This window comes from Nycticebus coucang, chromosome 14 (assembly GCF_027406575.1).
Source record: "Nycticebus coucang isolate mNycCou1 chromosome 14, mNycCou1.pri, whole genome shotgun sequence".
In the NCBI taxonomy this organism is placed as follows: Eukaryota; Metazoa; Chordata; class Mammalia; order Primates; family Lorisidae; genus Nycticebus; species Nycticebus coucang.
The window spans coordinates 46,994,770-47,007,344 of NC_069793.1; the positions used below are offsets into that span (position 1 = coordinate 46,994,770).

General features: G+C 48.7%; 1 protein-coding gene across 12 annotated transcripts in view; it reads left to right on the forward strand.

The window, feature by feature from the left end:
- The window catches only part of ABCC8 (ATP binding cassette subfamily C member 8), a 72,587-nt gene that overhangs the window by 45,221 nt on the left and 14,791 nt on the right, over positions 1–12,575 (forward strand). For 8 of the 12 annotated variants that reach the window (XM_053560738.1, XM_053560739.1, XM_053560736.1 and 5 more), the window contains exons 17-23: positions 5,929–5,964; positions 7,485–7,520; positions 7,917–8,015; positions 8,967–9,051; positions 9,708–9,788; positions 10,754–10,891; positions 12,327–12,452. In XM_053560738.1, the coding sequence (XP_053416713.1) occupies positions 5,929–5,964; positions 7,485–7,520; positions 7,917–8,015; positions 8,967–9,051; positions 9,708–9,788; positions 10,754–10,891; positions 12,327–12,452 (601 nt within the window). The remainder of the gene's footprint in view (positions 1–5,928; positions 5,965–7,484; positions 7,521–7,916; positions 8,016–8,966; positions 9,052–9,707; positions 9,789–10,753; positions 10,892–12,326; positions 12,453–12,575) is intronic. The other 4 variants (XM_053560728.1, XM_053560732.1, XM_053560735.1 and 1 more) reach the window with 2 other exon arrangements.

Consider the following 12,575-nt stretch of genomic DNA (forward strand, 5'->3'; position numbering starts at 1 on the left):
GGGGGATGGGCTGTAGCAGAAAGGCTCTCACCTCCCAGGATCCTCTTTGCTGTCCTACACAGAGCAGCTCCCCCATCCCCAGGCACGGTAGGATGCTTTGTTTAGGTTACAGTCAACCCTGGGAAGTTGTGAGCATTTGTTCCTGACTCAACTCATGCTCTACTTTCTCTACATTGATGCATTTGCTCACCCAACATTGAGTACCTACTGTGTGCCAGGCTCTGTGCACAGCAGCAGGAATGCAGAAATGACTAAGACATGGCCCCTGCTTTAAAGGGAGGGGAAAGGAGCTCAGGGCCATAATAGAGCAGAAAGGAACAATTAACTCTGGAGAGAAGGTTCACTATAGACTTGGTGTTTGGGCTTTGAGAGAAAAGTGTGATTTCATCAGATGGAAAATGCAGAGGCCAGAAAGGAGGGTGTTCCAGGCGGGAGGAAGAGCATGGACAAAGGAGTGCTGCCCAGGGTGGGGGTGCATGGTGGCAGACAAGACTCAGGAAGTGAACTTGACTTAGATCCACATTCCAAGCCTAGGAAGTAAGACTTAGCCCAAAGGCTGTAAAAGAATCATGCTTGTGATAAAGGATGGTGGATTAGAGAGAGATATACCGTAGGTGGGGAGACCAGTTAGAGGGAGAAGGAGGAGACTAGGCTTCAGTTGGCTTCATCTGCTGTTTGTCTCTCAAAACCCTGGATGTGTACGCCATTCTCTGGCTCACCTGTCCTGGCCAAGGAATTAAGCATAAGGACTGTACACTGGGACCCTCCTTCTATACTGGCAGGAGTGCTATGCCTCAGATGTAGGCCCCAGATCTGCAGGGAGCTCATGTGCTTACAACATGAGCCAAGGGCGAAATAGCTTTTGACCTGGCAGCCTCTCCCAAGTCTGCATAACTGCAGGCAGAGGCGAGGGTGACGCCAGGCTTCTCTGAGGTTTTACAGCCATACCTGGAGGAGACCTAATGACCAGGCAGCTACAAAGAGTCCAAAAAGCACAAGTTGGAGGATTAGGAGGCACAGGATGGGCTCTGGGGAGATGGGTGCTTTGTTTGTACATCTGTTCATTGATTCCTCCCATGACCGCATGAACAGGATGGCAGAGAGGAGCAGAGGCTCTGGAAATAAGCTGCCTGGGTTCACATTTGGTCTCTGTGCTTTGGAAAATTCCATAACCTTTCTGTACCAGTTTGCCTTATTACCCATGAGACTGATGTGAAGATTAACCTAGCATGTAGTAAGTGCCCTATAAATATTATTATAAATATTATTATTCAACAGTGTGCTTCTTTGCCAGGAACAAAATTTCCCTACTGCTCTTTCATTGCACTCCAGACTATCTCCTGGGACAGACTCTAGTGAGCTCCCTGGGGACAAGGACTGTATCTTATTTGTCTCATTGTAGCCACAGTGCTTTGCTTAATGAATTCATTTGCTAAATGAATGAACCAGAAATAACTTAGGACCTTCAAAAGACTGCCATTCTAAGTACATCTTGACATCTTTCTCCTTTTCACCTGCCTTTGCCCAAGCTATTCTCTAACCCATAATTTCACTACCCGATTTCTCTAACAATATTTGGAATGAGTGAATCTTATCAGGGCTTGACTCACACTGTATTATGATATTTGCTAATGCATGTCTCCCCCATGACACTGAGAACTTGAGGGATTATTCCATGTTATACACCAGGTGCCCAGTGCAGGACATATTTTACTTCCTAAAGAAGAAAAGCCCTGGTCCCTGCCTCTGGGAGGTCACAGGTCCTAGGTGGACAGAGGCTTGCAGAGCCCCAGCGTGGATGTGGAGGGCTCATCAGCTGAGGTCCTGCAGACAGCAGCCCTGAGTGGATACTGTGTGTGTCAGCAGCCCAGCACTTGGTCTCAGAGAGAACCATGTGGTGCTCTAGCATTCACTTTAGTAAGTTAGCTGCCCCTCCTTGGCTCTCTGCTTCAAGGAACTGTCAACCTGGGAATTTGCAAACTCCCTCTTTAATCTTTAAGAGGAAAACATTTTAGTAAAAGGTAAATATCGGCAGATATATAAAGGTGAAATTCTTTCCCCAGAAATAAAGAACAGGGCCAGTAATATCTGCAGTAAAATGGCTTTAAATGCCCCCAGGGAGCCAGCAGGAAGCAGAGCCCTGAGAAAAGCAGTGGGTGGGAGGAGGTTCCTCCCATACAGAGCTGCAAGTCCAGTCACTGGCACTGCCTACTGCCCCTGACCCACCTGCTGAGGCTCCCCCACGGAACTCCAGGATGTCCCTCTATGCCCACTCGCTGTGGTGGTGGCTGGTGTGAAGGCTGCCTTCTCTCAGGACTGCCCTGTGGCCTGATCAGCCCATACTGAGCTCCTGAAGCCTGTGGGAGGGATGTCAGGGGCTCAGGTGCACCAGACTTTTCTAGAAGAAGCGGGTGTGGTAAGACAGTGGGCAGAAAGGGACTCTGTGTGGAAGTGACTGGCCAGGCTGGGGAACCACAGGGCCTCCAGATATCATCCAGACACTGCCAGTAACTAGTTCTCTGTGATGCTGAGCACTTCATCTCACTGAGACAGTTTCCTCATCTGGACAATGAGAAAAACCCTGTCTTTCCTCTCTTGAAGATTTTGCTTAGGACCCCATGACATCAGTCAGAAAGGACAATGTGGGTGAAAAGTAGTAGCATTGCAGAACCACAGCAGGTCTGTCCAGGCAGGACACATGGGCTGCAGACCCTGTAAGTCCTAACTCACCCTTCCAACCTCAGTTTCTACTTCTTCCCTTTTATAACGGTTACTGCTAGGATCTTAAATGAGCTTTGGGGATTCGATTCCCCCTCTGCCTGCACATTTGGGACTAATCCTGAGCCGGAAGGACGATACTCCTCCTCCTTCTTTAGGCTTGCAACCTTCCCTCTCCCCAGCTGTGAGCTGTGTCTATGGTATATTCTCCCAGGGGCATTGTGAGGTGTTTATAGATAAGTCCAGGGGCTTGCCTCGGATTCCACAACCAGTAAGTAGAAAAGCCTCTGGGATTCAAACTTGAGAGCCCGTATTGTTTCCTCTCCTCCACGCTGCCTGTCTTCATATCCCACACCCTCTGCCAGCCCACAGCTCCCTCCTCCTAATGCTGCTGTCTCAGTCCTTCCCACCCTTTGGCTCAATTATCACTTCTTCTGTGAGCCTTTTCCCATTTTCTCAGATTTCCTCCTTTTCCAAACTTTTAAACTTAAGCTAGGTGTTTAAGTTTAAACTTAACTGGTGGTGGGCACGTCTAGTCCCAGGTACTTGCGAGGCTGAGGCAGGAGGATCACTTGAGCCCAGGAGTTCCAGGCTGCAGTGAGCTGTGATGATGCCACTGCCTCCAGCCTGGGCAAGAGAGCGAGAGCTTGTCTCCAAAAATAAATAAATAAATTCTGTTCTTCTCTGATTCTAAAGGAATGTGCATTAAATTGGAGAAGATACCCAGTTATAAAGATAAAAGTCACCTAATATTCCCAACAACCATATTTTAATGTTCTAGCTATGTTTATGATGGGATAAGTCGGATGTAAGTAAAATGCTCATGTTTAAAATATTCTCTCAAGATTTATCGCTTATAACTGTGGAATTAAAAAATTGCTTTTAAATGGTCAAATACTACTGTTATACAAATTGACAATTTACATAAAAATACACTAAATGATGGAAGTTCATTGATGAGTACAAAAAAAAAAAAAAATCACCCAATATCCTATCACCCAGAGTTTCCGGTTTTTTCTCTAGCATCTGTATATGTGATTGTGTGTACTTCTCTCCCTGATTTTCCTAATACTTCGTTATTCCTACTTTTCTTTTGGCCTTTGTAACTTCCTGACTTTGGTACCCATCTGATTTGCCCTACCAGGCTGTGAGCCCCCAGTGGGCAGGCTCTGTGCCCTGATTCAGATTGGCACAGCCAGCTCCAAGGGTGCGGTATTAGAAAACTGAGGGGAATGGTCCTTTCAGCCAAGTGCAGGCCCCCAGCACTCATTTTGGAACCCAGCAATCAATGAGGTCAAGTGCCTGCCAGATGTACCATTCTTTACCTTTTAAATCAAAACAGATACAAATCCTTAGAGAGGCCCATTCTAGGAGGCTGGGAAGAGAAGATGAACTTGCATTAATACCCCAGCATCCCCTCTTCCCAGTCTGTCACCTTCAGAATGTTACTCAAACTTCAAAACTCAGTTTCCCCATCTGTGAAATGGACACAGGCTTATAGGGTTATCATATGGATGAAAGGATGAGAACACACAACTTCTCACAATGCGTGGAGAAGGCCCGCAATGAGCACAACCCACTCCCTTCCTTCTTCCAAATGCTTACTATGTCAGTTCACAACCTCCCTTTATTACAGATACAGCATGTCAGGCCCATGGGGGCTGAAAAAGATGTTCTTCCTGCCTTAAAACCCCACTGGGAATGAAAGACTCACAAAGGAGCTGATTAGAGAGTAAGGTAGTCCGTTAGAGAGCTAACTGAGCAGCCCAGACAATGATGCAGACTGAGTTGGGGCCAGCAGAGCTAGTTGTGTGCTGGGCAGATGGATAAATAACAGCCTTTTGCTACTCTGGAAGCAGTCAGGGCCGGAAGACTCCAGAGATAAACTTATCTGAGCTGTGGCCACAGAGTTGAAATTTGTAAGCTTCAGGGTTTTTAATCAGTCTCACTTCATACCAGCTAATCTGTACTTTGTAAATTACAGCTGTCTGGTGGTTGGGGAATGCAAGGTTAGGTTAGGTTAAGAGAATAAAATGAGATCACAAAGATCAGAGAACAGGAACAGAGCGGACTGGTGATGACATGGACAGCAGTGTCTCCAGGTAGGGCTGCCACTCACCAGCCGGGATCAGGCTTCTCTCCATCCCTGTTTTTGTCCATCTTGGTTTTCCTGACAGGAGGCATTAATCCGAGCTATGACATGGGAAGTCACAGGGATATCATGCTATCATGCAGTGTCAACATTTAGAGCATAAATGTTTGGACTCACATCTATGTTCTCTGCTCCTCACTGGCTGTGTGACATCAAGCAAGTTACTGAACCTCTCTGAGCCTCACTTTTTTAATCTGTAAAATGGAGGCAATCAAAATAAACCTCTTATGGGTAGTTACTTTTGAGCTTTAAAAGAGATAGTAGCTATAGTGCTTATCACAATGAATTTTAGTTCTTTTCCGTATGATTAGAGCAAGGTCTGTGTGAAAACAAAGCAGATTGTTTTTCCTCAAATGTACATGCCCAAAGTACATATTTCATTGACAAGGGACTGCTTCTGGAAGGTTGAGAGGTGGCCTGAGGCAGGGGAAAGAGAATTGGCAAAGTTGGCACCACAGTCAATTCAGGTTACTTCACCTGGTATTTTTTTTAATTTTGTCATTACTGCATTGCACAGTCTGAAATGCATTTTATGCACTACATAAATATTGTCCACTATATTTATGCATTGTTAGATAAGAGGAAAAGATTCACCAAAAAATGCAGATTTTGACTGCATGCAGTGCATACTGATACCATCTATTCCTTTATTTTTTTGTCACTTAATGCACTTGTAGCCTACTTATTTCAGACCCAATTATTGGGTCCCCATCCACAGTTTGAAAAATACCATATGAAATGATTGTGATCTTGCACAAGTCACTTGACCTTCCTGAGCGTTAGTTTTTCCAACTATAAAACCTTCCTGATGCCCAACCATCCCCGCGGCTGCTCTGAGTCAGTGCCAAGAACACTGACTTAGCATATGCTACTTGGGGGGTGATCATCCAGGTACTATCAGTGGGACAAAGATTGAAGAGAGCAGTGTCTGTCCCAAGGAAGCCATCTAGAAACCATGCAGGTGGGTGGGAGAGGTGGGGACAGTGTCTCCCCTAAGACCCAGCATGTGGAAAGGCAGAAGGGTGGGAAGTAACTGGTGTTACTCATTTGTGCCCCAGCAGCCTTCACGACAGTGAGACTGGAGAAGACCCCAGGTACAGCCTTGGGACTGGGTTGGAAACGGGTGGGAAGGAGCAGGGTGGGGTGTGAGTTGTGGGTGGGGAATGCTGAGCATGGATTCTGGGGTGTGCAGCCTACATACTTTCAGAGGCATGAGGCCAAGGCATGCACTTCCAATGAGGGCAAAACTTGGTCCTTGGGGGGAGAAAACACTTAGACAGTACAAGGCTTTGTGTCTATCCAAAGCACCAAATAGATATCAGCGTGTGTTACAGTTTCACTGTTTAGAAACAGTGTTAGAAGGTGGATTAGTGCTTGCCAGGGACTGGTGGGAGAGGAAGGGAAAAAGAGAGTGACTGCTAATTCCCATGGGGTTTCCTTATGGGGGGGATGAAAATGTTCTGCGGTTAGCTAGTGGTGATCTTTGCACAACCTTGTGACTATACTAAAATCCTGAACTGGGGGAGAAAAGTGGCAGGAAAAGTCAATTAGGAAAAATAAGTCTAAAAAAGGTCCAGGGGTAATCATGAAAAAAAAAAAAAAAAAAAAAGGTAAGAAACCTGACTGTAGGAAGAGGCAGTGGTGTCCCCCAGGCCAGACAGAATATTTGTTCTTATTGCTTTATATTCAATGTGCAAGTCTACAACAGCTGACCCTCCCTCCCCTCACGGCTCCTGAGAGCATCTGAGACACACTAGAGGGGATATGAAGTCAGAGCTGGGAAGGTTGGCTCAGCTTTGCGAGTAAGTGCCTCTGGCCTTCACTCTCCAATACCAGAGAGGCTTCGCTTCCATGCATTTTCTCTGCCCTTTCTTCCACCTTGTCCCCGAGTGCCAGGGTGTGATAACAGACCCAGCCTCTCGAACTGCAGTGGCCATATTTCTTGAGCCAAGAATCAGCCCTCATGGCATGTGATAAGTTTGAGGTGTGGATGAGAACAAAGTGGCAGAATGTTTGACACGGGGGCAGCTTGGCCAGTCCAGGGCACATGGCGCCACAGCTGACACATCTTCTCTGGCAGACCCCCAGATTCCACAGTTGTCTTCTGACAGGGCACTCGGGACTACAAATCATGCCTGGAGCCCTTCTCAGCTCTGCTGGCTGTAGGTTCCCACCCACAAAGCAAGGGTGATGGTGTTGGCTCCCCTGCCTGGCCTGGCTCTGGCCAGAGAGTGCTCCCCGCCAAGCTCTTGTGTAGCCATGTTGGCCTGAGAGCTCGGCTGGCTGCTCCTCTGAGCCCAAATGCAGAGGATGAGTCTGGAGGAGGCGCTGCTGGGCCTCACACGCCTCTGACCTGGGAAATTTCCCCTAACACCTGCACCAGTGGTGCCCCTCCCCCATCTTCCTAACTTAACTGGGCCCCCAGGGCCCTCCTGGCACATGGTCAGGCAGTGGATGCTCCCCCAGGATGGCCACACCCCACTATCCACTGGAGATTCAGTTAAAGTTTCACTGTTTAGAAACTTTATGAAGGGACTATGAAGGCACAGGCTGGGTTGGAGGGAGCCCGAATCTTCCTGCGGAACCTGAGGTGTGTCTTCCTCCCCTTTTGCAGCCCAGAGCAGGAGATGGCAGCCGACTCAGATGTCAGGTACCAGGTCCTGGGAACACTTGCCACCCTAGGCAGGCTCCCTCAGAGAGCTCTCAGGCCTGGGGGAGCCACGTCACCCCAGGAGAGCCTCAGGGCTCTGCCAAGTGGTTTGGGAGCTGCCGCTGCTTCCCTGTGTCAAGCTACTCCCTCCTACCCGCTCCTTTTTAATCTGGTAGTTTTCTTTTCCTTTTGGGGAGGGGAGAGGGGAGCCTTCAAAAACCACAACCCAGAAAATGTGGTTTCCTCGGCTCTGCTTTTTAAAAAACGTTCTTCCCTTTGGAGACATCCATTTGGACCTCACAGTCCAGTGGTTCGAGGACTCTGCGAGGAGGGAGGAAGCCAGGGGGCATGCTAGCTTGCACCCCAGCCCCACTGCACCCTGCTTGTTTCCCCCAGGAAAAGAGGCCCGGTGGCCTACGCTTCTCAGAAACCATGGCTGCTGAACGCCACCGTGGAGGAGAACATTACCTTTGACAGTCCCTTCAACAAACAACGGTAAAAGCCTCTCAGAGGGAGGCGGGCTGGCGGTGGGTGGTTGGAACTGGTCTCTGGCATTAGCCAGCCCAGTTTAACCCTGGCCCCTACACTCCTCACCCAGGCCTGCTCTCTGTGGTCCATCTGGAGAGCCTCAGGGCAGACCAGCTCTTGTGGCAAGAGGGTAGGAGGGGAGGGAAGGGAGTGAGCCCTGCTGCCTCTCACCAGATCTCCAGACTTGCCATTTGCATGGCTCCTGCACTGTCTTCCCTCAAGGATACCAGGGCTAGCTCTGACTGAGTGCTTACCAGGTGCTGGGCGTAGCACTGGGATCTTAGTACTCATGGTTTCCTCTAATGCTCACAACTGCCTCAGTGGGGAGGTCCTATTATTATCCCCATCTTGCAGATGAGGAAACCAAAGCCCAAAAAGGTTAAGTAACTTCCCCAGCCAGTAACTGACTGAATGAGTCTCAAATTCAAAGCTACCTGACACCTAAGTATTTAATACATCCTTGTTGCCAAGCCTCCATGGAGGCTGCCTGGCACCTGCCCAAGCTATGGGCTGGCTAGGGAAGGGTGAGAGGAACAGGCTGTGCAAATATTTGACCAGCCATCATCATTACTACCTAAATCAACCAGCAGTGATTGCCTCCAGCAGTGCGCAGAGAATGGGCGCTGGCTGCAGCTTTTCCCTCTGGGCAGGGAACATGGACCCTCTCATCACTTACTCAGCATATTTGCTCCCATCCAATTTCATCCTTCAAATATTTAACCTGTCCCAAAGCTGTGTGAGCTGCTGACCTCAGCTCTTTTCAGGTTCACATGGTGTTTGTTTACACACAAGCAGGAGGCCCATCAAAGCAATTGCTCCCCCTGGGCACAGCTACCCAGAGACTAATGACCCTCTGCAAATGCTCCAGCCCAGTCTGACCAGGCTGATCAGTGCTTCTCCTACCCCCACCCACCCCAGGTACAAGATGGTCATCGAAGCCTGCTCCCTGCAGCCAGACATCGACATCCTGCCTCATGGAGACCAGACCCAGATTGGGGAACGGGTTAGTAGCAGCCTCCAAGGGGTGTTCTCAAAGTCAGGACCCCCAACCTCCCCTGCTCCACACCCATAACCCCCCGCCCCCACCCCCGTGCCCTGAGACCCTGCTCAGAGAGAGTGGGTAACTGGGAAGTAGGAGGGTGAAGACTAAAGAGTTGCTGCAGCGGGTCAAACATGATGATGATTCTTTGACAGGTTTTCAGTACTGCTTGGTGGGCGAGGTCAGCTTAGCACCTTCACAGGGGGGAATGACTAGACATCTCCTTCCATGCCATAAGGTTATCCTGAGAGCCCACATAGTATTGAAGTAGGCCTAGGACTGTATTGTTCCCATTCATTCTCCAATTGAGGGCCCCCTCCACAAACTTAGACAAATAGGAGTCTCCCAGGACAGTCCTCCTCGTATGTGATTTAATCCCCTACTTCCTCTGTGTGGTTTGCACTGGTCACATGGTCCCTAGCACCTACATGATGAATCTTCAAAGTCTTGTGGGTCATGCTTGTAAACGTGTACAAGTTCCTTCTCTCTGCAGGGTGAGGAGGGGCAAAGAGATGGATAGAACCAGGCCCCTGCCCCAAAGAGCTCATAGTCCAGCAGAGGCCAGGACCGTGTTCCCTGAATGGTTGAGGGCAAGATCTGTTCCTCCCCTTTGGTAACAGGGCATCAACCTGTCTGGTGGTCAGCGCCAGCGAATCAGTGTGGCACGAGCCCTCTACCAGCATGCTGGTGTTGTCTTCTTGGTGAGTATTCCAGCTGGCACTTCCTTGGGGCCCTCGTCACTGGCTGGCTTGCTCCCCACACACACACCATCACCTAACAAGCTCCAGGAGCAAACCTCTCTTGCCAGAGATACGTGTATAATAGCCTACTCATCTTATTGATAGGAAACTGAGGCAGGCAAAGATAACACAAATGACCCATCACAGACTTCAGACTGAGCTCTATAAAGTAGCCACAAGGGTAGGCAAGTTGTAGTTCCATGCTGCCTGTCCATAGGGCAGCCCCAACCTGTCAACATTTATGCGTCCTATGAGTGGCAGATATATGGAATATGTGTTATAGAAAGTAAAATGGATTTTCATTTCAACAAATTTGTTAAGCTGTACCAGGCATAAGCACAAAAAAGTCTCAGTTCTTGGGGCCTCACACTCAGGTGTGGACAAATAACTGTCAGAACTGGCTTTGTGCAAGATGTCACTGGAACAGAGAGAAAGGAAGTGTAGGTTGGGCATCAGAACAGGACACAGCAAAGTGTTTGGGCAAGTGAAGGATAAACAGGATTCACCAGGCAGACAAAAGGCAGAATTTCACTCCAGGCAGAGGGAACAGCTTGGGCCTGAAAAGGCAGGCTCTTTGGGAACCTAGAAATGTGGGGGCTTGGAAAGCACACCTGAAAGATGAGTCTAGAAAGGAAGACTGAGTCGATTGTAAAGGGCCTAGAACACCATGCTGGGGAGTTTGGGATTTATTGAAAATGGGAAGCCACTGAAGGTCCAGAAGGTCTAATGAAGTCATTAGATCTGTCTGAGAGTGACAATGGACAACAGTCCCACTTTAAGATGAGATGACTGAGGCCCAGAGAGAGTAGTTGAGTTGTCCAAGGCCACATCACTAACTAGCACCATTCCCCAGACCAGACTTGATACAACTCTGGTGGGTTTCGTACTCACTGTACCCCTCCCCCACCCTTCTCCCTTCTATCCAGGATGACCCCTTCTCAGCTCTGGATATCCATCTGAGTGACCACTTGATGCAGGCTGGGATCCTTGAGCTACTCAGGGACGACAAGAGGACAGTGGTCCTAGTGACCCACAAGCTACAGTACCTGCCCCATGCAGACTGGGTGAGGGCCACAGGGGGTCAGGCTATGGAGGGATAGGGTGGGGAGGCAGTTAGGCACCTTTGAAGGACTCAATCAGGTATCTCAGTAGCAGTTGCTAAGGGCCACAAAGCATAAGAGACCACACAGGGTAGCCTCATACAGGCTGAGCAGCTGAGGCAGATCCTGTACAGGCCAGAGATTTGGTATCATCTAGACCTACAGGCACTCCCCATCCCAGCCTGGGGCCTCATGGTGCACTCAGGCCTGAAACCTTGGAAAGTCTTGGGAAGAACTTTCTGATTGCTGCTTAGTTTGATGACCCATCCCCTGGCCTTGCATAATACATATTTGAATGGAAGAACCATCTTCCAACCCTCTGAACTTTGGGGATGTATGGATTCAAGTTGGTATCATATAGGAAGAATGGAAACAATAACAGTAGTCATAGAAACTTCAGTATTATCAATAGAATGCAATGCTGTGAAACCCCACATTCACTAAATCCCCATCCTTTTCAGTAGATAAAAAGATACTTACCTTTCAATTAATTGGAAAGCACTTAATTTTTAAGATCACATGACTTTTGAAATCTAGGCCCTGCCTATTCCTACATAAATTATCTCCTGAACAGTGGCCAATATTTGAGGCCCTCTCTGAGCTTGAAGCCTGTGCCAAACAGCTCTGCTTACTTTTCCTTAAATAAGTCTTCTTTCCATGTGTAATGAGATCCTCTTCTGCTACAAAAATGACCCAAAACAATCCAGAGTTGTTAGAAAGCTGTTAAAACAGGTCTAGAAGGTTTGTTTCTGAGTTTCTGTGGTGGCCCAGGCTGGCAAGGTAGTTCAGGACAGTCCTGAGCCCAAAGATGACCCATACACAATTGCTGGGTTTCTTGAGGTGTCAGTGAACAGGATTCCTAGGAATCCTCCCCAAACCCCAGGTGGGGTGGGTGGAGGTGAGGGCAGTAGGGTTGGGTATCTGAATTATAGCAGGTCTATGGATGGTGCCATTGAGTGTTTTAAATAAAAAGTGTTATTGATTTCAAAGAGGTGTGGCCATACACTTAGTCCAACAAGAGCTTTGCTAGGTACTGATAGAACTTACCAGACCTGCCCTAAGGAAGAGCTATGGGTAGTGTGCAATTAGCCCATTAAGTGCATGAAAACACTTTCCACTGATGGAGTCCTAGTGGATAACCAGCCGGCTTGACCAGGATTTGACCAGAATTTGCTCTGCAATTGCACTGCCCTCCCTGATGTACCAAACTCTAATCCTGGGAGAACATTGGTGGGAGAGGGGTAACATTACTAGCCTACTTCAGTGGGTGGGCCAGAGGTCATTAGTAGTGGGGAAAGGGATGTGTGCACCCCCATCGCAGACTCCACAGTCAGGAGGATATAACCACCACTTGTCCTCCTCGGCCAGCACCCAACTGGGTCTGTTTCTACCTTTCCAGATCATCGCTATGAAGGATGGCACCATCCAGAGGGAGGGTACCCTAAAGGACTTCCAGAGGTCTGAGTGCCAGCTCTTTGAGCACTGGAAGACCCTCATGAACCGACAGGACCAAGAGCTGGAGAAGGTAGGTATATTCTGGGGGCCAGGCCACCACCCTGGATGGGAAGGTCTGACCTCACAGAGGCCTTCCCATCCTCACCACCCCAGGAAGGCCCCCAAAGGATAGATATGGGAGCCCATATTAACT